The sequence below is a fragment of the Agelaius phoeniceus genome, chromosome 16, assembly GCF_051311805.1.
Source record: "Agelaius phoeniceus isolate bAgePho1 chromosome 16, bAgePho1.hap1, whole genome shotgun sequence".
In the NCBI taxonomy this organism is placed as follows: Eukaryota; Metazoa; Chordata; class Aves; order Passeriformes; family Icteridae; genus Agelaius; species Agelaius phoeniceus.
The window spans coordinates 5187098-5213362 of record NC_135280.1 but is presented as its reverse complement, the minus strand read 5'-3'; the positions used below and the strand labels follow the sequence as shown (position 1 = coordinate 5213362).

Here is a 26265-nt window from a genome sequence, read left to right as displayed (position 1 = left end):
CCAAAAAGAAGAAAAGCAAAGCCTGGAACTCAAAGCCTGGTCTATGTGACTCCATTTAATACCAAACTATTCTCACAACCAATAAGCACTGCAGGCTCCATGCTCTCCCTAAACCTTTGTTCCTGGTTCCCAAACGTCTTCTTACCAGCACTAAGGTCCCCTCCACTACGTCCAACTTCTCCATGTAAGAGCATGGTCTTAGGAGGCATCTTGGTGTTAAAAGCTGTCTGGATGTTATCCACAAATGTCTTGCAGTGAGGGCTGTCCACCCAGATACGCTCCCCAAGGGAGTCCTCAATGTACACCTGCAGCAGGGAGCACAATCCATTTCCATGGGGTTAAGCAAAGGAGTATTTGTGAGTTTTTATAAATTTCTAATGTATAGAAACTAACATAACCAGTGCATGGATGAAAACCAGACCAGATTATCATAAAAGAGAAAAAACATACACCACCACATCTCAAGCTCTACTGGGCACTTTCTCAAAAGAGATTTTACAACAAGTTATACCACCAAAATATAGAAGCTGGTCAGCTCAGCCTTTTTAAGTTAATGAGCTATTTTAATCCCTACACATCAAAGAGAAAGCAAGGAGTCTCTGCAACATCAATACAGACTCTCAAGGATATCTCAGGAAAGAGCAGAAATAAGGCAACAAAAGGCAATGGAGGCTACGTTCCAGAAACCCATGGAGATTTTTCTTTACAAGGATGGGTCCAGACTCCAATTTCTGCCTCCTCCAGCTGCATTCCCACAGTGGATAAGAGGACACTAACCACCCCCTTCCCTACAGCTGCAATAAATCCTGTGCTGCTCTCCTACTCCAACACATCCACATTGGCCAAACCAGTCTGCCCACCACTGCCTCAGTCAGCAGAAATCCCCTCAATTCACCAACCTTGACAAAGATCTCTGGCCAGTTCTCATCCTCTTCGTAGGCTGCCATGAGAAGGTTGCATGCCAAGACAGACACAAGACTATTCCCTTTGGCTTTGAAATTGATGGAGGCATCTCTTCGGAGTAGGCTGCACAGTGCCTGGAATAACATCCACCAAAAAATAAAATAATAAACAAGTCATCTATTGAGAAAGCATGCAGAGAAGGCGCAGAAAGAGAAATACAAATTGCAGCAGCTTGCCACAGAGCTCTGGTATTTACAAAGCCATGCAGACCACGCTCTGGCCTGAGCAGAGAAAGTGCAACTCTGCTCACAGTTTGGCAGGAATGATCAGTCAGTGACTTTGTGAGTCCTCACCTCGATAACTCCTTCGGTGGCAAATATGTTTGGTTTGATTTTTGCCAGGTACATGAGGCTCAGGTAGAGAGTGGTGTCAGGTTTGGCTCTGTTCATCTTCAGCTGCTTCACAGCTCCACACAGCACCCCCTCAATACGGTCATCGTTGCCTTCTGCCTCTGCTGCCTCAATCTCATCCAGCAGCACCGTGGGGACGACTGCAACCACCAACACACAGGCATCAGCATTTACCCTCATGCCAAATGACCACCCTGAGGTGCTGCAGGGGACAGCAAAGCACAGACCAGCTCACTTTTAGCCCCTACAATAGCTTTTCCCTACTCAATTGCCATTAAAAGTTCTGTTTCACAACTGACAATGCCCCTTCATTGTTTTTCCATGCTAGCACACTCCTCTGCAAATGTATCCAACATCAGAAACAGAATGACAATTTAAAAGGCAACATCCAGACCCAGAGTTTGCTAAAGAAGTACGTGAATAAAACACCACAATCCAGACTTTGAGATCTCCTCAAAGGAGTATTTCACATACGGCTACTAAACAGCTGTCAGACAGAATGAACACAACCCAATGCCAACAGAAGAGAAAACCTTGACTCCAGCCCCATATCCAGGGAAGGAAACCCTCGAGGACAGCACATAATTGCATTGTGGTCTTCCAGAACGACTCCTGGGATGAGACTCCAGAGCAAGGAGAAGTTTCCCCGAGGCTTCCGTGTGACGGCAGGAGCGCAGCGAGGCCTCACCTTCGATGGGGATGACAGACGGCTCCTTGATGGAGGGCGAGATGGCTCTTTTCTCCGCCACGGCCGCCTCTGCCAGGCGTCCCAGGGCGCTGAGGGGCGGCGTGGAGGAGAGCTTGGGGCGCTTGGTGAGCCCGGGCAGCCCCGCCGGGCCCGCCAAGGCGGCGGCCGCGTCCCGCTTGCGCTCCGAGGGCAGCCCGGGCGGCGCCGGCTTCAGCAGCGTCACGGCGGCCTTGCCCTCGCCGCTCTGCCCCTTGGAGCCCAGCGCGATGAAGTCTCCGGGCGGCGGGTGCGCTGCGAGGGGAGACACGGAGACAGTGAGGGACAGCGACAGTGAGGGACAGCGAGGGACAGCGAGGGACAGCGCCCGCCCGGCCCCGCGGGACTCACCGGAGGGCTTGGGCACGGCGCTGGGCCGCCGCACGGCCGCCGCCTTCGGCCGGTTCATGGCGCCACCAAGCACCGGCCCAGCGACGGACCGAGCGACAGCCGGGACGGACAGACAGACACCGGGGATCGGCAGCCGGGACCGACCGACGGCCGCGGCCGCACGGAACCGGAACCGCCGCCGCAGCGGCACCGCCCGGCCCGGCCCGCCCCGCCGGGCAGCGCCGTCTGGCGGGCGGGAGGGGGAACTGCAGCGCCGGGGGATCGCGGGCAGCCCGAGGTCAGAGAGGCTGCGAGGTGTGGAATATGTAAATATCTTCTTATAAAAATGTGCTCTTTGGTGCTCGATCCGTCTCTTCTCCCACGCCGCTAGCAGCAGGACAAGAGGACATAGTCTCAGGCTGCACCAGGGGGTGTTAAGTCAGACACCAGGAGGAATTTCTTCACAAAAAGGGGGATTACATGTTGGGATGGGCTGCGCAGGGTGGTGATGGAGTCACCGCCTCTGGAGGTGTTCAAGAAATGACTGGACGTGGCACTCAGTGCCATGGTGTATGGAAAAGTGATTAGTTCGCGGCTGGACTTGATCTTGGAGGTCTTTTCCAGCTTAAATGATTCTGTGATGAGGGGATCTGGGATGAAAGAAGGGAATCAAGGAGGTGGGATTGGAGGATGTAGTCAGGGGCTGAAATTGGGGAGCGGGAAGTAGTGGTTGAAGTTGGAGGGGTGGAATGTGGGGCAGGAATTGTGGGGGGGTTGGACTGGGGCTAAAATTGAGCAGCTGACACCAGGGTGATGGAGCCAGGAGAACCGAGGTCAAGGATTAAAACAGCAGAAACTGTCTGCCCACCCCCTGTCCCCCATGCCACCCCTTCTGTCCCCACATCATGCTCCCAGGACAAGTTCTCCACATGCCTTTATTGCAGTGGGGACAGCAGGTACCCACACCTCCACCCACCCAGGACCATGCAGGGGGCACCCAGCAGCCAAGCCCCCATCCCACGCCCCCTGTCCCCAGCTGTGCTGGAGGGGGACGAGCAGCAGCAGGTGACAGTGCCCAGTGCCCCCTCCATGGCAGCATCCCGGCTTCAGGGGCTGGAGCATGGACCATCTCCCAGCAGGGTGTCCTGGGGGTGACCCCACAGCCCCCTGCTCACAGCCACTGCAGGGAGAAGCCCTGGCTGAGGCTCATGCCAAGGTCACTCACGTTGAGAACCTGTGGAGGGAGAGGAGACATTTTGGGGTACAGCCCTGACAGGAGGGAAATGGAGAATGCTTTCCCCTAACCCCTGGCATGGCAGGAGAGCCACAGAGAGTCCTCACCCCCTCTTTGGTCACTCTGACCTGGAGGAGGAGGGGTGGAGACCCTCAGGATGGGCACCCCCACCCAGCAAAGGGCACTCTGAACTTTTCCCACCTGGTTGTCCAGGTAGGAAAAGGGCTTCTCCTGGCCATTCAGGAGGACCTTGCTGGGCGGCTTCTGCACCCCAAAGATGCTCAGTGTGCCAATGGTGACCTTGGTGGCCTCGGTGCTGGCATGGAGGACGGTGGAGGTGAAGATGTTCTGTAGGAGGGGAGAGCTTGAGCTCAAGGTCACCAGGTACCATGGGACCCTCCACTCCTGCCCTCCCCACCACATTCCACCTGTGTGACATTGAACACCACGTAGGAGTAGTTGCCCTTCTCAAAGGTGTCCAGGCTCTCGCCATCATCCCAGAAAAGGTCACCCCAGGCAGTGGCATGTGAGGACAAGGCCACGATGAGACGCACGGGGTTCCCTCGGGTGGCCTCTGTGGTGGTTCCTGGTTTCTGGGGTTCAAAGACATGGGTTCTGTAGGGCCATGACCACTGGCTCCAGGAGTTGAGGTGCTGGGGGACACACACACTGTGGGCAGCACCCAGGGAGGTGATGGGTGGGCACTCACTTGGGTGGGCAGGATGGAACCTTCCCGGATGTGCAGGTTGAGGTGCTCCAGAGGGGCTGACATCTTCAACATCTCCCCACTGCTGTTCACTGAGGAGCCCTGGGCAGGCGGTGAGAGACATGGGTGTGAGGGACCAGGGCTCAGGCATGGGTCTGCAGGGCAGCCATCCCCAACCCTCCCCCATTAGGGCACACTGGGCTCAGCCAGGGCTTCCCACCCACAGCTTGACCCAAGAGGGTCAAGCAGGGATCAGCCAGCCCCCGGCCAAATGCTGTGATGCTCCTCACCGTGTAGAAGTCATACCACGTGCCTTGGGGGACATAACCTATGACTGAGTCCACCCCAGGCTCCAGCACTGGGGTTACCAGCAGGCTCTGGCCCCACAGGAACTGCCTGTCCAGCTCCCACGTGGCCTCATCCCGAGGGAACCTGCGGTGGGATGGAGACACCGCTCGATCTCCCTGGTTCAGCCCAAGCATCTCCCCAGCTCCCGGTGGGGATGGCCTTACTCAAAGAACAAGGGCCGGGCCACGGTGTCCCCCTGCAGGTGGGCACGGTGGAAAAGGGTGTAGAGGAAGGGCAGAAGGGAATAGCGGGTCAGCAGCACATCCTTCATGGCTGTCCTGGCTGCGGGGCTGAACACTGTTGGGTCCTGGGCCTGGGGGAGACACGGGCACTCAGCAGCTGTCCCACCCCTGACACCACCTCCTGCATCCCCCATCCACATCTCATATCCTGCATTCTACACCCCATATCCTGCATCCTGCATTCCACACCCCATATCCTGCATCCCCAATTCCACACCCCATATCCTGCATCCCCCATCCCACATCCCATATCCTGCATCCCACATTCCACACCCCATATCCTGCATCCCCCATCCTACATCCCAGCCCTAGGATGCCTCCCCTGGGCACCCTGCCCTGGACCTTCTCGTTCTGGGTGTTGTGGTTGCGAGAGAAGGGGTAGAAGGCGCCGAGCTGCATCCAGCGTGTGCACAGCTCCTCCGAGGTGCTGCCCGAGAAGCCGCAGATGTCTGCCCCGACCAGAGGGATGCCAAAGAGGCTGAAGCTCAGCAGCCCTGGGGGCAGGGACAGTTAACAGGGCACAGTTTTGGAGACATCTCCAAACATTAGAGAGCTGGCAGGGGCTCTGTGCCACCCACCTGGGATTGAGTAACGCATGTCCTTCCACTGGCTCCGGTTGTCACCCAGCCAGTGCCCGGAGTAGCGGCCCTGGCTGGGGAAGGTGGAGCGGGAGATGAGGAAGGGGCGCTTCCCCCGAATCTGGATCAAGGCGCTGGAAAACAACAGCAAAGCTGGGGGCAGAAGGTAAGAGCAGCCTGCCAGGGGTTTGCCTCACCCCACAACAGCTGAGGGAAAATTCCAGCCCCCTGGCAGAGGGGGGGAGAGCCAGTCCCAGCAATATGGCAAAGGCTTCCAGCAGGACCAGCCTCATTCACCCATTCCTCCCAGAGCAGTGTCAGCTCTCCTCTTCTCCTGGGTTATTCCCATCCCCGAAGCTGTGAGCAGTCAGAGCTTCTCCACTTCAGATCACACTCAAATCCCCATCCTTTTCCTGCTCAGCTCTGAGAAGGATTTTTTCCCAGCCCACCCCCAGGCTGTCAGGAAGTGGGATGCCCAGGTACCTTGCTGTGGCTTTGGCTTCCATCAGTCCATAGAGGTTGTGGAGGTTGTAGTGCACAGAGACTTTCTGCTTTGCCGAGGCACACACCGTCTTTGCAGAGAGGGAATCGCCCAGCACGGCTGCCAGGAGGGAGAGCCAAGTTGGACCCAGCTGGGGTGCAGGGGATATGGACCCCCACACTTGCTGGCCCTGGGTCAGCCCTCCCACAGCCAGCTGTCACTGCCAATCAGTGCCAAAAGCTCATGCAAATGGCCCCATCCTGCACCCTGACATGGCCCTAACAAGTGTGCATGGCTTAGACATGGATACTGGCACATGAAGGTAGGGATGGAGGCATTCAGGGTGTAAGAGACACAATGTCTTAGAAATGGTTTTCCTCACCACACTCAGCTGGCAGCCATCTCAAAGCACACAGTACCTACGAGCACAGCCTTGTATCTCATCTCCCTCCTCACCTGGAGTGTAGGGTGGGTTGTCCAACTCTCCTGGGGGGCAGCCATCTTCAGACCCATCCATGAAGTTGGATGGCTCATTCATGTCCTAAGCAAAGAAAATTGTGCTGCAATTTCAGGTGTGTGTTTTTGGGATTAGTGGTAGACCTATAAAAGCTGCATTTGAGGGATAGCCCTGCCAGGACACACACCAGGCATGAGCTGAGCTGCTTGCAGGGAGCAACCCACGGGCAAGGAGGGACTTACGATCCAGAGGCCATCAAAGGGCACGTGGGCATGGAAGTGCTGCAGGTTCTCCAGCCACCACTGGTGTGTGTCTGGGTTGGAGAAGTCTGCAAAGGCAGTGAAACCAGGCCAGACCTGTGGAGACACCACCAATGCATGGGTTCAGCAAGCAGGTGATTTGTGGGGAGCCACCATGAGGAACAGGGTACCACAGCACGCCAGGAATTTCAGCTGGGGGTGAAACAGGAAACGAGACAGAAGATAAACCCAGCCAATGCTTTGAGTCCTGGGTGCTACACACACACAGCATCCCTCCTACTCCATGGTACCAGGGGTACCAGGTGCTGAGGAGCCCCCACAGGCCATGGGCAGTGGCAGCTGATGGAGCTGCTCTGCCCTCACTTGCATAAGGCCTGATACCACCTCACCAAGAACATGTCAGGGAAAAGCCGTGATTTCTCTGTGCTTTGCCTCATTCCAGGAATTTTAGCCATTTCCCCCCGTGTTTTCAGGCTACATCAAAAGCTTCCTCCTTGGAGACAGCAAGAGAGAGAGCAGGTGGGAGAAAACAGCCAGAGGGGTCAAAGTGGGAGGGAACAGCTGCAGAGCAGGTCTCGAGGCACACTGCTCATCACAGACAACCTCCCCTCACCCCAGAAACAGGAAGGGAGAGAAATCAGATGATCAGCCTTAGGCAGCACTGCTGACTCTGTGAAGCTCATATGACTTCCACAGGCTCCTCTGCTGAGCAGGGGCTGGTCCCTGGGCTGGTGAAGACACCAGGAGGTGACACACGAGGAGGACAAGGGCTGAGCCAGGCTCTGGCAATTATCCCAGAGAAGTCCCTCGGCCACTTGGCTTTCCCTCTGTTGTGATGAAATCCCAACCCTGGTATTGCACAACCCTCTGGGCTGGGATTTCCCTCTGGAGCTCCTCACCTGCCCGATGAGTGGCTGCCCTTGGGTGGTGTTGAGGAACAAGCCCCGTCTCAAGCCCTCATCAAAAGGCCAGTAGGAGCCATGAGGGCTGGTGCTGCTGATGCCAGGATCCTGGGGATGGAGCAGAGGGTTAGTGACACTCCAGGCAGCCCATGGCCCCTCACCCTGGCCAGACCAGTGTGATTCACAGAAGAGAACCCAGGCAGGGTCAGCCAGAGCCCACACACAGTGGCTGTTTCCCCCCAAGGGGAAGAGAAACTTGTGTTCAACACTTCCAGGCATGTTTTCTAAAATGCCACTTCTGCAAGTCCCCAGGACCCGTTACAGTGTTTTGGGGAGGGGGGGACAAATACAAGAACTCTTGCTCTTATGCAAGAAATGTCAGGTCATGGACAGAGCTACTACAGAGAGTTCATTGAGGAGGAAATCCAACTTCCCCCTGCAAGGACCTGCTGGTCCCCACTGCCTCCAGCAAGCAGAACCCGTGGCCCCACTCCTTGCAGAGGGAAGAAGGGACATCACAGCCAGGTCACAAGATCCCAGCACTTGTGGGGATGTGAGGGCACCTGAGCTGAGCACCCACAAGTTAAACTGCCTGACCCACAGATCCTCCATTCCTTCCCTCACAGGGGTCAGGGCCATCCTTATATCCACAGAAGGACAGGAGCACAGCACAAGAACCTGGCTGTGTTTCCAAGGTCCCTGCATTAGGGGGATTTCCAGCCACAGTTTACAGTGCCTGACCAGCACTGGGAACTGGCTTCCTACAAAAATCCCCAGAGCCAGGAATGACCAGCTGGGACCAGGAGCATGCATTATGCCCTTGTCTGGCATCCCTGCAGCAAAGACAGCACAGTGGGAGAGGAGGGGGAGTACCAAGATCATAACGTAGCGCTGCCCGTGTTTGTGGAGGTCTTCCACCAGGGAGGGCAGGGAGGAAAACCTCTGGGAATCCAAGGTGAAGTCCCGGTACCCATCCATGTAATCGATGTCATTCCACTGCCCATCCTGCAGGAAAGAGGCTCAGGAATGGGTGATGGAGACTCTGGAATGGGTGATGGGGCTCAGGAATGGGTGATGGAGAGTGCACTCCCTGCCCCACAGGCCTGGGGCTTACCTGGGGGATCTGGTAGTTCCTCATGGCTCTCACAGTCTGCCAGGTCCCGTTGCTGGATCCGTAGCCCCAGCGGCAGAGGTGGAAGCCAAGAGCCCAGATGGGTGGCATGGCTGGGAAACCTGCAGTGGGACAGTGGGAGCATGGATGGAGATTCCCAAGATGACAGCAGCATCTCAAAAGGATGGGAAGGTAAGGGAAGAGGGAGGATAAAAGGTGATGACTGACCACACTGTGCTGGAAGGGCTGGGAATGGGATGACTGGGGGATGCTGATCCCTCCCCAGCTGAGAGGGTTGGGGATGGTGGTGAAGCTGGGGTGAGACAAGGATGTGGGCATGAAGGAGGTGCCTGCAGAGAGCTGTGCTGAGGTGTGGGCACTTACCTATCACCTGCTGGTACTGCTGGATGACCATGTTGGGATCGGGCCCCAGGAAGATGTAAAAATCCAGCACCCCTCCAATGGTCCTCCAGGTCAGTCCTGGAGCAGGCTGCAGAGCCACCTCTTTGAGTGGGAAGACAAAAAGGGAAAGGAAGAGAAGAGAAGAGAAGAGAAGAGAAGAGAAGAGAAGAGAAGAGAAGAGAAGAGAAGAGAAGAGAAGAGAAGAGAAGAGAAGAGAAGAGAAGAGAAGAGAAGAGAAAAAGGTAGAGACAATTGAGGAGCAGCCCCCAGACCTTAGCCCCTATGATGGGGCCCAGGCAGCACCACAGGCAATGCTCAGGGCAGAATAGAGAAATCCCTGTCTTGCACTCAGCAGATGCTAAATGGGTGTCTGGAAGCTTAAATCATCACAGCCCAGAGAGATCATGGGTTTATGCTATCTTGAAAATCTGCTCTTTAATCTCAAATCTGTGCCAGCTTCTGGACCAAGACTAAGCACTTCAGTGCAGTGCTTTCCTTCATGTCCTCCCCTGAAATCCCCTCCTAAGTGAATTGAGAGCTGCTTTTACAAGCAAGCATGTGGAAGCCAGGCCTTTCCTGGGAAGGGCCCCTCACATGGAGCAGCCTTTTCACCTCAGCTCAGGAGGCTGCATCTCACAGGAGCTCCTCCTCAGCAGCATCACAGCCACAGAGCTGAGCACAGCTGGAGCTGCCAGAGCCCTGGGTTGAGCAGCATCATCCCAGCTGGCTGCAAGAGGCAGCTGCAGGGAGGGACGGGTGGTCCTGGTGCTGCCCCTGGCACGGCAGGAGCTGCTGTGTTATCAGCTGGCACACACGGGCAGATCCCATGGCCACAGCTGGCAGCACAGCTGGAAGAGTGAGGGTGACAGATGGCACCCCTGGCTGTGCCCCAGTGCTGGAGCAGGGGAATGGGCATGGAGCTGCATGCAGGGGACTTGCCTTGCTGATGGCAGCTGGGTGTGTGGTTAAACTGCTCGGCAGTTGCTAAAGAGCCTCGCCGTAGCCAGGAAACAGATGGCTGCTCTCAATAACGGAGCCATCAAACCACATCTTTCCTTTTTATGCCTTCCTCTCACCCCAAGGTCCCAAACTGGCCACTCCAGCAGCCCCCATCTGTTCCAATCTGCCACGTCCTCCACCATGGACAAGCTGGCCTGGGGTCCCCTGGACACCTACCCATGGCGTTGCTGTTGAGCAGGAAAACACCATGAGCATTTCCACCCTCCTCCATCAGCAGGTAGAAGGGGTGAGCACCATACAGGTTGAATGATTCCTGCAAGGAAAGGTGCCCAGTAAGACAGCAAAGAGGGCAAAGCAGGAGAGCCCCATGTCACTGAAGGTGAATAAATGACTCTGAGTTCTACATGCTGCCACCACCTCACCAGGCATCTGTCACTTCTCTGGAGCATAAGGCAAGGAATGAGGACAGGTTTGGAGCTTAGGGCCATGGGAGGCTGCTTCTTCCTCCAGCTCAGGGGCTGCTACTGAGCTGGGCTGGGTGAGGGGGAAACCTCCTGCCTCACCACAACACATTGCACGAGGAGCAGGGTGGAGCGGAAACACCCAGTGCCCTTGGAGCGCCAAGAGCATTTTGCAATTGCTCTGAAATCCTCCCTGGCACATACCTGCTCATCAGCCTCTCCCAGTGCTGCTGCCCACCCCTGCCATGCTTTCCCAGGCACAGGAGAGCGGCACTCCTGCTCTCAGCCCCTGCACTCCCACGGGGAGAGGGCAGATGTACCGTGGGAGAGACATCACGGGCCCACAGTGTGAGGGTGTTCCAGTCCAGGCTGTGCAGGAGGCTGCCACGGTGCTCCCCCAGCCCATAGAGGAACTTGGATGGGAGTGATGTGGATATCTGGAGAAACTGGTCAGCAAAGATCAAGGGTGCCACGGTGGTGTTTAGCCTGCCAGGGTGACACCAAGAAAGAGAGAGGGTCAAGAGAGGGTTCTGGGACCCATTAGGATCCATTTGCCCATCAATAACTGATCTCCTCCCTCTCAAAGCATCTCAAGGGGAAGTCTAGCAGCACATCCCACCCTGCATCCAGCCCCCAACATCCTGGCCCAGGAACAAATTCAGGTCTGGCTGGACACAAGGCACAGCCCCAGCCAGCATAGCACAGCCTTCCCTTTGACAGCAGAAGTTTCCACCCAGGTTATTATTAACCACTGAGGTGATATGGCCATGGGGTTTCTCAGCCTGCTGTCACTGATAAGCAGCTCCCAAGTACAGAATGGATCACAGCCACCAGCAAATGGGAAAGAGGAGGAAAGGATGGGATCCCAAAACAGCCTGACCAGACAATGTCCAGATGGTGGTGCTTACCACCAACTTAGTGTGGGCAAAGCTGTGGAGGTGACAGAAGCTGTATAGAAAAGTCACCCACAGGCCTTTTCCACAAAAAGCCTGGAGCTGTGTGTGTCCCTATAGCTTGGACAGCCAGGGAAACCCAAAAGCAGGGAGAGGGCAAAGCCACAACTGTTCTCTGACACTTTTCCTGAGCCAGCAGATCACTCATTGGTGATGTGCTGGGATCTACACAATGTTTGGCTTCTGTAGCACCCTGGGAGGAATCAGAGCACTGGGAAGTTTTTGGAGAGATGCTGATCCCACACAGGCCTGCCATGGCCAACCCAGGGCCAGGAAGCCACCTGCTGCCACATCCCCATGTCAGCATTGCTCAAAAGATGCAAGACAAAGAGTAATAATTGGTTGGAGATCTCACAGCAAGGGATTTCCTAATGAAAAACCTCTGGGAAGCATGCTGGAGCCTGCCTAGGGTGGGAAAAGCTTCCATCCACTGGCACAGTATGAGCATGAGGTGGGTTCTTACAGCACTGTCCCTGTTGCCTTGCGCTGCAGCAGCACCCCAAAGGGGTCCCAGGAGAAGTTCAGACTGTAGATGGGGTTTTCTGCTCTCTTCATCACCCGGGGAACATCAAGGGGAACCTCATAGCGTGGATTGGCTGCATCTGTTATCTGAAAAAGGGAGAAGAAGGGCTTTAAAGACCGGCGAAGTGAGAGGGCAAAGAGCTGGAGATGCTCACTGGCTCCACACAGCCACGCCTGGAGCACAGCAGATTCCAGACTTGATCCAAGCAAGGGATGGTCACCTACAGGATGGCAGGTGCAAGGGTCAGGAGCACAGTCACAGGCTCTTGAGGGCAGCCAGCAGGAAGCTCACCTTGATGTGCAGCCGTGTGTCCGTCTCAAACTCCACATCCAGCCTCAGCTTCTGGATGTCCCGGGGGTAATAGGCCTTCTCCCTCCGCACCAGCAGCCCCACCATGCCCAGCGCTGTCTGGTTGAGGCTCTCCAGGGTGTAGCTGGGGAAGTCAGGGGGATAGAAGCACCAGGGCACCCCCTGCTTGCCCTCTGCCAGCGGGGGAGCCTGGATGAAGCAGCAGCCTCGGCTTTCGCAGAGCTCCTGGGTCACCACCACGCGCCGCTCCGGGTAGCAGTCAAAGCGATGGCTCTCAGGGACCACGAGACATTTTGGGGGTGCTGTGGGTCCCAGCCAGCCCCCCGACACTTGCCGCAGCACCCAGACAGTGATGGTGCTCAGCAGAACGGCGGCCACCAGCAGCCCACTGCCCACCCACCACGGGGCCAGCTTCCCATGGCCAGAGGGCACCGGGGCAGCCCCCTCCTCTTCCACCCGGCATGCTGCTGGCTGTGCTGCTGTCAGCCTCTGGTACGACTTCATTGTCCTGCTGCTGGATGGAAGGAGTGAAGGAGACAGAGGGGGAGAGCTTGCCCAGGCCTCAAGGACAGCTTCCTCCTCTCCTGATGCCTGTGGTTTGGGCAGAGCCTGCTCCCTCAGCACCCTGCAGCATCACATCTGCACCTTCAGCCAAGACGCACCTGGTAAACTCTGCAAAGGAAGGCTTTACCAAGGTCAGGTGGAACTGAGCCTGCTAAGTGTGGGGAGACACTGACACCCAACTGTCCACCAGTCCCAAGGGTCAAAGTGTGCCTGCTGCTGTCTGTGAAGAGGCCAAAGCACCATTTGCTTTTGGGAGGTGGCAGAGTGGCCCCTCAAGGAGTTTCTCCCAGGTCTGAATTAATGGGCTGCAGTGTTTCTGGAAGGTGCGAGCAATACCGAGCTTGTTCTTCCTGTGGGAACGGAGCTGTGATGCTGAGAGCTGCAGCTCCGAGGTGAGGAGCATTCTCTGCTCTGAGCATTCCTCTGCTCAGAGCATCCTCTTCGAGCATCCTCTGTCATCACCGTCCAAAGCCCTGACTCAGAGGTTTTAGATCTAAGGAGGGCTGAGCAAGGGATGGCTGGGAATATGCCATTAGTCCTTGCTTTCCACTGATAAATGCTGATCCTGACAACCTCTCAGGCAAACACCTCCCATACTCTAAGCAAAGGAGACCCCCATGCTAAGTTTGCAGGCAGCAATCTCAGCACCTTAAAAAAGAGACACAACTTTCTTCCCTCCATCTCCTCACTCTCATTCAGACCCTGCTCCCCTCACCCTCCTCCCTGCACAGGCTCAGAAAACGGCTCCATCCCCCACCAACACATTTAGTCCCCAGCCCTCTCCCAGCTCGGGCCACCACCACGGCTCGACCCGGCCGCGAACCTCCCCGAGCGGCAGCGCCTCTGCTTTATGGACCCGCCCGCCGCTTCCCCAGGCACGGCCGGCTCCCGAACCCCGGGGCCCTCTGCCCGCCACGGCCACACGCACCGGGGACAGTGCCCGGCCGGCCGGGGGACACACAGCCGGGGGACACACGGACGGACGGGGGGACACACGGCCCAAGGGGGGCACAGCCGGAGCGTCCCCGGGCAGCGGCGCGCCCCGGCAGCCCCTGCCCGCCTGCGGGCCCCGCTCCGGCCGTGCCGGCGCTTACATACACGTGTGTCCTCTTGACATTGTGGCTGCGGGCAGCGGGCACGGGCAGCGGGCAGGGCACGGGCAGCGGGCAGGGCACGGGCAGCGCTCCCGGCGCTGCGGCTCCGCCGGCCCCGCCGTAAACACCCGACGAGCGGCTCGGCCGGCTCCTACCGCGCCTCTCTAGTAGCAGCGCATCCCCACACGCCCCTCCTCCGCTCGCTCTTCCGCGTTGGGTGCTGTTTTTAAATTTTATTTTTAATATTTGTGTCTAGAGTATGGGAGAGCAGCGGGTTTTTTAGGTTTTTCCACAGTTGATGCACGCAGGATGTCAAAACCAAAGAATGAACACCTCTGTTTAGGTGTTCTAAACCTCTGTTTAGGTGACTAAACCTTTGTGCCCCCTTATAGAGTGAGAGTACTTTATCTCTGCTCGGTGGCTTCAGGGAATCGTGATGCTGAGTGTGTTTTGGGCCAGACTCACAAAACCTCACACATCCCAGAACCTTTCTCCATCCAAGTTTTCACCAGAGGTCCATGCACTCCTCTTCATTTGCTTAACAAGTGTGTGTACTGCCCAGGCTTTCCCACTTTTCGAGGGACTAGAGAGCTCCTCCTTGTTTACTATTGAAGGCCACCGCTGTCTAAAGTTCAGCAGCAAATGAAAACAGACCTTTGGAGCAGAGGTACTTTCCCCAGGGAATGAAAACAAAAAGTAATCTGTTGTGAACAGGGCAATTCATCCAGAAACAGAATTTCAGGTGACACAGTTGCTCCCCTCCTGCTCTATGTGATCTGTCAAAGCCCATGTTGTTGTAAAAACAGGGGGAAATACCTCAGTTCTGGTGAGCTCCATGTGCAGGTTTGTCACCACAGAGGGCGAAACCCCCATCCAGGATGCAGCCAGCCCATCCCTCCTGGTGGTCCTCGAGGACCAACATCTCGTGGATGTCTCAGGGATAAACCCTGGATGATTTAGAATGGCTCTGACCACTCTTAGTTATCACCACTCAGAGAGAGCACAAGGAGTAGGCAGCTGTGTTGGGGACATCAGTGGCCCCAAAGGCTCCCACACCCAGCATCCCTCTCCTTGCTCATCTTGGCTCTCTGAGCCACTAGAACCTTCCTGGATGGAAAGAGATCTGGAGACAAACCTCAGAGGCATCAGTGGAGACCGCAGTGATGGCTGAAATCTGTCCTCCAGCCCTTAGCTCTCCCTGTCCCAGCACCCAGTGCAGGATTTCAACCAGTGCCTGCAAATCTGGGAGAGGTGAAGGCCAAAGCTGCTGCAGCTACACTGGACAGCAGCTTCATGCCACCCATCACCTGGGAGCTTTAGCCAACCTCATTAGCTCAGTTCCAATGATAAATAGGGATTTCTTAACATCAGGGAGGTGCATTCACTAAACCTTGCTCTGGCTGCCCAGATCCATGGGGCTGTGCCAGGTATGAGGCTGCCTGTGTTTTGCAGCTTGTGTTGTTCAAAGGGAGCAGGGAAAAAGATGGGATCTTACTCACAGCCTCAGTTGTGGCCCTTAGAGCTGCTCCAGTATTTGGCCCCAAGGCTGGAAAGCACAAACTGCACGGGGCTGACACAGACTTTCCAACATTGTTATGGACACAGGGAAATCAAAACAAGCCCAGTTGAGATGGAGGCAGTTTGGTTTAGTCAATTGCCTGTGTTATTATATTTTTTGATGCATTATCATGATTGTTGGATGCCCCCAGGATCCAAAATGCTGTTCACACCATTGAGGTCAGGGTGCTGTGTTTAGCAGCTCACACAACTGCATGAGGAAAGTGCAAAGATTGGGTTGAGAATCCAACCCTGGGCAGGATTTGGCCCTGCTGGAAAGCTCAGGGTGCTGCAGGACAGGCAGTTCACAGGTCCACAGCTGGTGGAGGACAAGGCTGGTCAGTGGCCACCTCAAGCAGCCCAGGGAACAAGCGAGTCCTCCCAAGAGCATTGGGATGCCCAGGACACGTTTCCCCATCATCATTTGCCCTGCAACAAGTCCAAGTGCTGGTGCAGCACCTGGGTCAGGGTAACTCCTGGTATTAATCCAGACTGGGGGATGAAAGGATCAAAAGCAGCCCTTCCAAGGATTTGGGGGTGCTGGTGGATGAGAGGCTGGATATGAGCTAACAAAGTGCTTGCAGCCTAGAAAGCCAACCGTGTCCTGGGCTGCACCAAAAGCAGAGGGGCCAGCAGGTCAAGGGAAGTGATTCTACCCCTCTGCTGTGCTCTGTGAGACCCCACCTGCAGTGCTGGGTCCAGCTCTGGGGTTCTCAGCACAGGAAGGACATGAAGCTGTTGGAGAGAGTCCAGAGGAGGCCACCAAATTGATTAGAGGGATGGAACACCTCTCCTATGAGGAAAGGAGAGAATTGGGATTGCTCAGCCTGGACAAGAGAAGGCTTCAGGGAGACCTTATTGCCATCTTTGTCTGAAGGGAGCCTGCAAGAAAGCTAAAGGGGAACTTTTGACCAGGGCATGTGGTGGCAGGACAAGGGGTAATGGTTTAAAACTGATAAAGAGCAGGTTTAGTTTAGACGTCAGGAAAAAATCTTTTCCATGAGGGTGGTGAGGCACTGGCACAGGTTGCACAGAAAAGTTGTGGATGCCACATCCCTGGAGGTGTTCAAGGCCAATTTAGATGGGGTTTGGAGCAACCTCGTCTAGTGGAAGGTGTCCCTGCCCATGGCAGGGGGGTTGAATCGCGATGAGCTTTAAGGTCCCTCCCTAACCAAGCATTCTATGATTCCATAAAACGCACCCGTGTGTGAGCGTGCAAAACCCCCAGCCACGCTGCGCCCCCGCCATCGGGACTGATCCGAGCGGTCGGGAGCTGTCGGAGAGGGGTGAGCCCCGCAGCGGGGCGGGGGCACGGGGCGTGGTGTAGAGGAGACGCGGATGAGGATGGGCATGAAGGGGGCATAATAGAGGAATCAGGACCAGGGTGAGGACGGGGAGAAAGATGGAGATGAAGGAGGGATGGGGACCAGGATGAGAACAAGGACGGGGACGGGGATGAAGGGGGGCGACTACGTGCCGGCAGCGGGCGGCGCCCCGCCCGTCCCGCGCCCTCGCCCATGAATGAACGGCGCGGGCGGTCCCGGGGTGACGCGGCGGGCGGGCCGGGCCGGGCGGTGACGCGCGCGGTGACGCGCCATGCCGGAAGCGGCGGGGGCGCTGGTTGGTCGGCGGCGCGGCGGGGGGGAGGCGGCCGCCCCGCGCTTGTTGTTGTCCGCGGGACTCGCTGGCAGGGAGGGAGGAGGGAGCCGCGCAGCGCCCCCGCCGCCGCCCCCGCGCCCCCGCCGCCCCCGCCGCCGCCCCCGCCACGGGGCGCTCCCGCCGGCACGCAGGTGAGGAGCCGCCCGGGCGCGGCGCGGAGGGGGCGGGGGCGGGGGGGTGGGTCGGAGCCGGGAAGGGGGGGTGGCCGCGCGTTGCCGCTCGATCGCGGGGGAAGGGGCGGCTCGGCCCGGCTCCGGCCCGGCTCCCGCTCGGTCCGGTCGGGTCCGGTTGGGCGCGGGCGGGCGGGGCGGCGGAGGTAAAAGTGCTGAGTCACCACCGCGCCGGGCACGTGGTGCCGCCGCCCCTCGCACCGGGCCGGGCCGGGCCGGGCGCGCACGTGGGGCCCGGCGGGGGGCTCGGGGCGGGCGGCGGCGGCCCCGCCGTGCGGGAGCGGGAGGGGGCTCGGGGAGCGCCGCCCGCCCCCGCCGAGCGGCCCCCGAAGCCCCCGCGGGGCGGAGGCGCGACGGCCCCGCCGCCACAGCTTCCCTGTCACCTCGCACCAGCGGTGCGGAGCCGGCACCGCTGAACCCCCGTGGGACGGGGCTGGCAGCGCCCCCGCACCCTCGGGGACACGGGGCTGGGGGGTCCCCTGGGTGTTTGCCGGGGTGATGCTTTCCCTGTCTCTTGTTGTTATTTTTCTTCCCCCCGAGGATGAGCGCGCTGCCTGCCTCTGCCTTTGAATGGCTCTTAAAATACATGTGAGGAAACCTGTTGTGACGCCGCGCGCTCCGCCGACTAAAAATAGCAGCTTTTGTAGTACGGAGGGAGCCGGGGCGCAGCCGGGGCCGGGCAGCGTGGCCGCGGCGTGCGGCGCTGGCCGGGCGTGGTGGCGGCTTCGTGATCCGCTGTCCGCCCCGGGTTATCGGGCAGGAGCAGCCGCCGCCACCGGGAAATGCCAGGCGGGCGCGTCGCTGCCTGTCGGATGGGCTGGGGGGTCAGGGCTGCGGCGGGTGGGGGGCTTATCTCTGCTGAGCACAGCTGCTGGTCGGGTGGAAAGAGGGAGAGGTGCGTGGTGTGTTCGGGCTGGTCCCGGAGCCTGTGGGGAGGGAGGGATGCGTGTGCATGGGGCCGCCCTGCAAGCGGGGTGCTCTGCGGCCGCCCAGGACTGGCCGTGGGAGGAAAGGGGACGGTGACATTCCGGGAGCGGGCAGTGCCGCGTGACTGTCTGGTGGGTGCGGGACGGTTTGGGGATTTAATCAGAAGTGAGGAGGTGGGTGGGGGGAACCTCTTCAGCCTCCCCATGACGGCAGCGGCATAAGGTGGGGAAACATCCAGGCCACGAGCGACGGGAACTGAAATCTCCAAACTCTCACAGTGTGTCAGGGTCTGTTTCCTTCCTCCTCTTCCTCGGGCTGAGAGCCCGCTCCCCTCCCTCGTGGGTTTCTCCGTGGAGGATTTATTTTACAGATTCTGCTGAAAGCAGGCCATGAGGTCTCAAATTAGGAACGAGCCCCCTTTGGGCAAAGTTGTTACAGAAAAGGGAAAGGCCTCCATTTTCGCTTTCACCTGGCCGCCCCCTCCTTTGCCAGCGTGCCTAAAGCTGAGCTGGGACTGCGGAAGGTGGAGGGAGCCAGTGAGAGCAAAGTGGTGTTTCCCTGAAAAGCTGCACGCCTTTTTCTTGCACTTTCAGTTTTTGTGAGCCCTGTGGCGGACGCAGCCCAGCGCCCCAGCCCAGCGCCTGGTGCCGTCGGGGTTCTAGCAGCGAATGACTTTACCTGGTGGCTTTTTCTCACTGATGAAAGCAGCGTGCGTCCCTCCGCTCTTTCCCCCCTCTCCTTCCGTGTGTGTCCGCGGTGCTGCCTGCGGAGAGCCCTTCCCCAAGCCTTCAGTCACTTCCTCGGGCTGATGGACGCCGCGGCTGCCCAATGGCAGGCAGGGCTGCGCGGCCCCGGAGTTAACTCTGCTCCCGCCCGGCCGGGCTGCCGGACCTGCCGCTGCCTAGGGTTTCAATGCACTTGCCGCAAGGTTGGGCACACGGTGACTCTGGCCGTCAGGACACCCTGCCCGCTTCTGCACGCTCTGAGCTTGACAGGGCTTTGAGCCCTGTTAAGTGTTCCTGGCTGTATTACGCCAGCTTCTTGCCTTGCTTCACAACTGTTTCTGAACCAGAGGTAGAAATTTGTTGGGTTTTTTATTTTTTTTTTTTTCCCTGCTTGCCTGTCAAGGACAGCGTGCTTTGTCATGTTTTATGTCATTTCTGCGCCGTCGCCTGCTTCAGCAATCTGTTGCGGCGTGGAGTTCAGTACTGCTGTGTGCCTCCTGAAAGGGAAAAATACAGATCAGCTTGATACCCTCTGATTTCCATCAGCATTGGAAGATGATTAATGGCATGGAATGTGCTGCAGGATTTGGTATTGAAAATCTCTAGCTGTATGAGATGTTTGGGAAGCGAAGAAAGGACAGCTGGGAGCGCTGGCCCCTGCGGCAGTCGGGGTTTGCGGGATAAGCTCGCTCGCTGATCATTTTTGTAAACATCCAGCTGTGAAATACTTGAGTGGTGCTAGCACTTTCAATTATCAGGAAGTTTCAGGCTCAGCACCCTGTAGAGATGAACAGGCAATTTCCACTTCTGTCTCAGCTATTGTTTGAGGCTATCTTCAAACTTGGGCAGAGAGTCTTCCAAGCATGAAGCAAGCACAAGTGATGCAGTGCTCTGTGACCATCAGCACAAGGGCTGGGGGAAGGCAGTAATGAGAGCAATTACCCTGGCACAGTGCTCCTGAGTTGAGGGACAGGCTGCATAGTGGATCCCACTGCTTTGCAATATTGCAGGACGCCAAATAGCGATGCTATGTTCCATTATTAAAGTTAGTGAAGATCTCTGACTTGATGGCTGGCACTTGGGGTCAGGAGCAGCAAAGTTAGGAATCCCAGTTCTGCCCCAGGGTCTGGCTGTGCATCCGAGCAAGTTATTTGTTGCTTGGTGGCTCAGCTTGTCCGGCTGGGGAGCTGCATCTCTGGGCTGGTGATGCTGAGGTGTAATTCCAGTATATCTCTGTCACCGTGTTTTACAAGCACGTGATGGAAAAAGTGCTGTAAGCTTGTCAGTACCAGGGCTGGCTGTCGCATACCTTTCCCCTTCAGCCTCCTCCTCCATGAAGTTTCAGAGGTGACACACAGACGTACCCGCCTGGTGCTCTGTATCCCTGCTCCCTAACCACAGGCTCTTTGCAGCTTCTGACTAGGTTGTTTACCAAAGCACTGAAGACTGTCTGATCCATGTCCAGGCTTCCCCAGAGAGCGCCTCAGAGAGCTCTGTCCTGGCAGCTCTCAAATGTGCTCTGAAGGTTCCTGAATCTCCCCTTTGCTGCTGGATGCTGGTTCTGATCCATAAGGGAAATGGAAAGCTGGCCAGCTGGGCGAGGGCTGCGTGGAGCTCCTCTAGAACAGTAAACAGTGACTCACCCCCTCCTTGTGTCTTCTCTCCCTTCATGTCAAATATATTGCCTCGCATATGCTTCTCTACTCTCTGATTCACACCACCAGCCCGTCCCTCCCCGCTCTCATTACAAATGAGTGACAAGCGTCAGTCTGCCTTACAGGATGTGTGAAGGTTGTCAGAGCAGGAGAATGGCTTTTTGAGTGATGGGAAGAGGGATGGTGCTCTGCCTACCATGCTGCAATGTGCTGGAAATCCGTGTCGTGCCTCCGAGCGGCAGAGGCACGGCGATGAGGATTTAAGCATCTGTAGTTGCCTTCACCTGTCAGCTCAGATGTTACCCGGGATAGGCACATCCGTTTGGCTGGCGCTCTGGAGCTGGGAACAACTTGAGGATAAACGAGAAATTTAAACAGCTGCCTAGGATTTAAATGGCTGCATTTGGGAACGAGTAGAGTGTTCCCTGCATAGCTGTCGGTGCCGAATTGAGACGTGATGGCAGAGATCCCTGTCACTGCTTGAACCTTGCGCTGTTTTTCTGCCCTCGGGAAGTCGTCGCTGGCCTGGCGGAAGGTGAGGCTTGCATGTTTTCAGTTTGCTCTGTCTGTGTGAGGATGGAGGCTAAACACCAGCAGGGCCGTCTGCCAGGCACTCGTCTTGTGGCCGGGGTTGTCTTTCGGTGTAGAAAGAGTTTTAAAATTCAAGTTCATCTGCAGTTGTTGGGTGTCGGCAGTGATTTTATAGTAATTCCTTAATGTGTAACGTGCTTGGAAAGCCCTGTAGCGTGGAAAGTCTGAAATCTCACTCTGGCATGTTTTCTTTCTTAATTGCAAGCCTTGAGTGGAAAGCTCTGTCCTACCTCTGCCTGAGTCAGGCTTTCTGCTGCCTTTCCCTTTCAAAGCAAAGGAACTGAGATCTCTAGATGCTCTAAGCTGAGACTGTCAGACTTAGGATGTCAGCTGGAGACTTCCAGGTTTTTGGGAGGATGCTGCAGGAGGCACAGGAGCTGTCTGAGAGAGGGAGAGGGCGTTGGCAAGGCTGTCAATGGGTAACTTTATTGCAGAATTACAAGGGCTCTTTATGTAACCCACAGTCAAAACACTTGCTGTAAATACGAGCGTGGAGCAGCTCTGGAAAAGCTTTTTCCCCTCACAGTTGGTGTAATACTACTTGCTGCTTTATTGATGTGGCATTCAGAATGTGTCGTACTGCTTACAGAGCAGGGATGTAGCGCGGTGCTTGTTCCAAAAAGCTGAGCTCCTAATTTTAGATGTGATGCAGCAAATGCAATTAAGGAAAGAAGGGCAGGAGTAGGGTAAAGACTAAAAGGGTTCTAATAATCAAATCGCAGGCAGGGTCCCAGAAGACCCCTGTGCAGCATGTTTAGGGAACGCTGCTGGGTATGACTTGTTTGCAGAGTGGTTTATGATTTCATTGCGGGGTTTTGCTTTGTAAGTAACAAATGTAAGGGAGATGACATGCTGATTTTTAGTGTCTTCTTGCTGGTAGCTGAATAGTCCCAACTAATCCTGATGGGAAGGATTTGGTAGATAGGATGAGGCCCAAGGCTCTGGAGGACTGCTGGTGAGGATTGCGAGTGTTGCTGTATCGGTTTCGAGTGAAGCCCAGACCACACCTGTGTCTTCACCTAGTGCAGAGATAAGACTCACCCTTGCACTCATATCTGACTTGAGCATGTTTGAGTGTTTCTACTTGCTCTGTGAAATCTTGCCCTTTGGGTCAGGCCAGCCCACAGTCTCCCACCCCTGTTTTAAGAGGGTCTGGCATCACGATTCCTGATGATGCCTTGAACCTCCTCGTTAATCTGTGTCAGCAGCAGCTCTGGCCATGGCCCCTGGTGCAGTAGGGTGGATCCCAGCCTATATCTGAGGGATGCTGGCCCATCCAGGGTGTTTTGGTGTGGGGGGAGACAGGTGTGCAGCGGAAGACTCCGAGCCAAGCGCCTGTGCTGTCCTCTGAGGAATGTGCAGGGTAAGGAGCTGTTGCTTTGGTGACATGGAGCAACAGGTGACCAGCAGGGTTTCATCACTCAGAGCTGGAGCACTGCTCAGGGTGGCAGGTGAGCCCTCACGCTGACCCCCAGTGGAGGCAACCTCACCCCTCGCCTCTTGTTTTCCATGATACTTTACATTTCTTTCCATCTCCGCGCGGCCAAGCGGCCGCGTTCAGTTTTTCCATCGGCTGGCGCACGAAACGCTTTGAAGACGCGCTGGGTGAGGATCAAAAGGCTTTTTGTGCACTCGGTGGGTGTGACGGGGCTCTCGTCGGCCTCCCCCTCCTTTTTGCCTTTCCTTTTCCGGCGTTCGCAGCGCGGCCAGCGGCCAGTGCGCCCCTTCCCTTGTAGGGATGGGGGCGGCGCGGGAGGGGGGGATGCCGCCGAGGGAAGGAAGAGTTTCTGATGCTGTGGGAATGTGAGCGCTCAAACTCTGTAAACAGCTGGTGACTCACTGCATAACTATGGCACCAACTGCCTGCGGCCCGGCTGCGCCTCTGCAGGGAGGGGGCTGCCGGCCCTTTCCTCTTCGCACTGGCAGCGCCTCTGCGCTCCTCAGCTCCGAGACCTCCTGGCCAAGACAAGGAGCTTTTTCCTTCCCCCCCGCCCCGCCTGCCAGTGCCTACGTCTGCGGCTCCGGCCGGGAGGTAGGGGTGGGCAGCAAATGCCTGGTGTGGAGGGGAAGCGATGGACGGTGCAAGGGCAGCGCTGGGGTCTGGAGAGGTGCCTGCGCTCGCAGGAGACGGTGCTCTGAAGAGCGCGCAGACAGAGGGTGGGCGCATCCCCGTCTGTCGCAGGCAGCTCAGGGGGGCTGGGAGTCGCCCCCCTGGCCCGTGCCCTGCCCATTCCTGCTGTCCTGGCGAGACAAGGGGCGGCTGTGGCTGGAGGTGTGCCCGGGGTGGGGCTCAGTGCTGGAGGAGAGCAGGGAAGGACTCGCTGATGCTCTAGAAAATGCAGCGCACACCAGTTGCTGTAAGTGGTCCATTCATCACGGAGCATCTTGGCTTGTGTGCTGTGCGGCTGTCCTTGTCCCTCCTCCAGACATGGAGAGCTGTGCTGTCTCAGGCTTAAAAATAGAGGAGGCGCCTAAATACACTCCCTAATATCTAGGATAGTATCTTGCAGCTCTGCAATTACAGGATTATTTTTTTCCCCCTCCTGCTCTTCATCTTGATTTTTATGTAAGTCGTGTGATGATGAGGTGCCTTGACTGATAAAATTCAAGTGACAGCAGCACGGGCTGAGCCAGCACCTTCACCCACTCAGCTCCCACTGGTCCCCACACCCCACCTTTGCACCCCCCCAAATCCCGCCACCCCTGTTTGCAGATATGAATGAGTTTGTTTACTCTCCGACGACCTCGTGATGTCTTTGCACAGACATGACCTGAAGTCATTATTGCTTTTGGGCTTCTCTGTTTCCATGGCGACTGTCTCCGGGTTGGCTACTTTCCCAAGGTCACCATGGCAACTATCAGAAGGGAATCATGCTTGGGATGCTTTGGCTGGATTTTTCATGAATGATTAGGATGTGTGACACGATGCAGACGTGGAAATGGGGAGGGTTTGGGCTGGGCAGGAGAAGGTGGGGGGAGACAGAGGACTCCCGCCAGACAGGAGCTCTGTGGTGCCGCGGGTGTGCAGCCCTCGAAGCCGCCCTGTGTCGGGGGCACCAGCGCCTCACCCCTCCCCTCTGGGGAGCCATAGCAGAGGCTGTGATGGTGGCACGGCTGCTGGTGCCTCTCTCGGGGTAGGTACCATCAGACCGTGGGGTGAAGGGGTTGGGTGGAGGTGCAGACAGGTGGATTTTCTGCAGGGCGCTGCTCGGAGGGGTGTAGTCGTGGCTAAGGTGAGAGTGAAGGGCAGTGTCACGGCAGGGGATGGGCTGGCTGTGGATGGACATGCCTCCACGTCACTAGAAACATCAAGCAGGTCTGATCTTGCACTCTGGGGCTGGAGGGTTGGGAAGCAACAGTCTTGGTGTGTTGGGAGAGGTGAACTCCTTCCTGGCTTTGTTGTTGGGGGGGCTTTTGTTTCTGTTGTTTGGGTTTTCTGGTAGCATCTCCTTTGGGTGGGGACAGTGCTGGAAGCAGGTTACAAACCAGGCAGCTTCTCTCTGGGTTGCTGGCTCAATTTGGAGCCGAGCTAATAATCATCAAAATGAGGATGAAGGGAGTTGTTGTCTTGTGGCTTTTCAGTGCCTTTTATGAGCAGAGGTAACTCGTAATTCAGTCCCTAATAGGCCATTTGGAGCGTCTGGGATGCCTCCAGAGGGAGGTGAGCCAGTGACGGGGCCTCGGAGGCCACGCTCCATTCTCCCCTTGGGAAGGGGTGGCACATGGCAAGGTGGTGCGTGATGCTTAGTGTGACTCTTGTTTACAGATGAATGTGGGTGTCCTTCTTTCCTCCCTGCCCTGTCTTCTCTGCTGCATCTTAGCGTGGTTAACAGCAAAATACGAGGTCTGGCTGTTAAAAAGCAATGCACTTGTCAACACAAATTTCTCTTGCTCTTATCTGAATAGGGTAAATGATATCTGAATCCATCCCAGTGCTTCAAACAACTCTGTGCTTATTTCTTTTAATGGCGGTTGATTTGGGGGTTTGGGCTGTATGTTGGGTATCTTCATCCCGCCCTCGTCTCTGTGATTAACCTGGAAACCTTGTTTTGTTTTTCCAGTTGCAATTTCTGAGCAGTTTTGTCCGGAAGACTGTGCTCAGGTTATGACGACTAATCCCAAACCGAACAAGGCATTAAAGGTAGGGAAGAGGCTGAGTGGGTGGTGCTGGGTGGCTGGGGAGGCTGTCACAGAGCTGTGCCGTGCTGCTCCTACGTGACTGTTCTTTTTCATTCCCAGAGACTCTTAGAAATGGGTGCTGGTACAATTTCCCACTGTTTACAGGAAAGGTTAGGGTAGAAGAATACTGGCATTACCCAGAAAGAGGCCTGAAGTCTCTGGGGTGGGATGGAGTCTGGCATATCTCAGCAGCTACCCAAGAGACTTCTGACTACAGGAGGAATTGGCAGCATCCTGAAACCAGTGCTCCCAGTCTTTGCAATGAGCTGCTTTTACTCTCAGGATTAGGAGGCACTGGGCAAGGGACTTTTTCAGCTGGTGTCTCCCCAATCCATGAGACAGTAAATGCCTCAGACTTACCAGCCTGATGGTGGTCTCTGCCTGGGCTGTTCATGCATGGTTGAAATTTCTTTCTAGTGTTTTGGCTCTTCATTCCATATGTCCTGCGGTCTCTGAAAAGACAAAAGGATGGTGTCCTAAAAGTTCTGTGTTCAGTGATATTGATGGTGTTTTTCAGCCCAAACAATTTTGTGATTCTGAAAATAATGGTGGTGGCAAATGTGCTTGAGGAACGGGCAAGGACTTGGTGGTTTTTCTCATGTAACTTCAGTTACTACATGCTGTGCCCCAGCAAAACCAAATCGGGCTGTCCTTGAAGCCAAGCATGGTTGGTTTTGTTCACGACTCAAATGAGCAATCTTCAACGAAAAACCACAAAATGCTGAATTAAGCCCTGCACAGAAGCAGCTATTCTGCTTTTGAGATGCTGCACTGGTGTCCCAGCATAATGCTGGGATAAGGTGTCATCTTTAGCATTCATTGTGAATTCCAGGTCCTGACAAAGGACTTC

At 56.4% G+C, this 26265-nt stretch overlaps 3 protein-coding genes across 15 annotated transcripts in view; 1 reads left to right on the top strand and 2 right to left on the bottom strand.

Annotated features, from left to right (window-relative positions):
• INTS1 (integrator complex subunit 1) overlaps positions 1–3151 on the bottom strand; it is a 28750-nt gene extending 25599 nt beyond the window's left edge. For 3 of the 4 annotated variants that reach the window (XM_054643435.2, XM_054643437.2, XM_077186796.1), the window contains exons 1-5: positions 2389–3151; positions 2002–2292; positions 1257–1453; positions 900–1037; positions 146–305 (exon numbers count right to left, since the gene is read on the bottom strand). In XM_054643435.2, the coding sequence (XP_054499410.1) occupies positions 146–305; positions 900–1037; positions 1257–1453; positions 2002–2292; positions 2389–2446 (844 nt within the window). In that variant the 5' untranslated portion in view covers positions 2447–3151. Of the gene's footprint in view, positions 1–145; positions 306–899; positions 1038–1256; positions 1454–1846; positions 1979–2001; positions 2293–2388 lie in introns of those variants that run through there. The other variant, XM_054643440.2, reaches the window with a different exon arrangement.
• Positions 3152–3284: 133 nt separating this feature from the next.
• On the bottom strand, positions 3285–19048 carry LOC129127167 (lysosomal alpha-glucosidase-like). Of its 7 annotated transcripts, none has more exons than XM_077186798.1 (20): positions 18944–19048; positions 12277–12966; positions 11926–12071; positions 10830–10995; positions 10265–10361; positions 9071–9190; positions 8690–8808; positions 8449–8580; positions 7573–7683; positions 6656–6769; positions 6413–6497; positions 5959–6076; positions 5476–5609; positions 5240–5391; positions 4820–4968; positions 4598–4739; positions 4311–4409; positions 4030–4194; positions 3803–3949; positions 3285–3601 (listed from the first exon to the last, which is right to left on the bottom strand). In XM_077186798.1, exons 2-20 carry the CDS (start codon positions 12796–12798, stop codon positions 3539–3541), a joined length of 2781 nt encoding a protein of 926 aa, XP_077042913.1. In that variant the 5' UTR covers positions 12799–12966; positions 18944–19048; the 3' UTR covers positions 3285–3538. The 7 variants fall into 7 exon arrangements, with proteins under 7 accessions (XP_077042913.1, XP_077042912.1, XP_054499593.2 ...); XM_077186797.1 differs by lacking the exon at positions 18944–19048 and adding an exon at positions 13953–14124 and having other exon boundaries at positions 12277–12805; XM_054643618.2 differs by lacking the exon at positions 18944–19048 and adding an exon at positions 13957–14116.
• MAFK (MAF bZIP transcription factor K) overlaps positions 17164–26265 on the top strand; it is a 14240-nt gene continuing 5138 nt past the window's right edge. The window contains exons 1-2 of one of the 4 annotated variants that reach the window (XM_054643873.2): positions 17164–17299; positions 25298–25377. In XM_054643873.2, the coding sequence (XP_054499848.1) occupies positions 25342–25377 (36 nt within the window). In that variant the 5' untranslated portion in view covers positions 17164–17299; positions 25298–25341. Of the gene's footprint in view, positions 17300–18376; positions 18397–20735; positions 21181–24220; positions 24371–25297; positions 25378–26265 lie in introns of those variants that run through there. The other 3 variants (XM_054643871.2, XM_054643872.2, XM_077186803.1) reach the window with 3 other exon arrangements.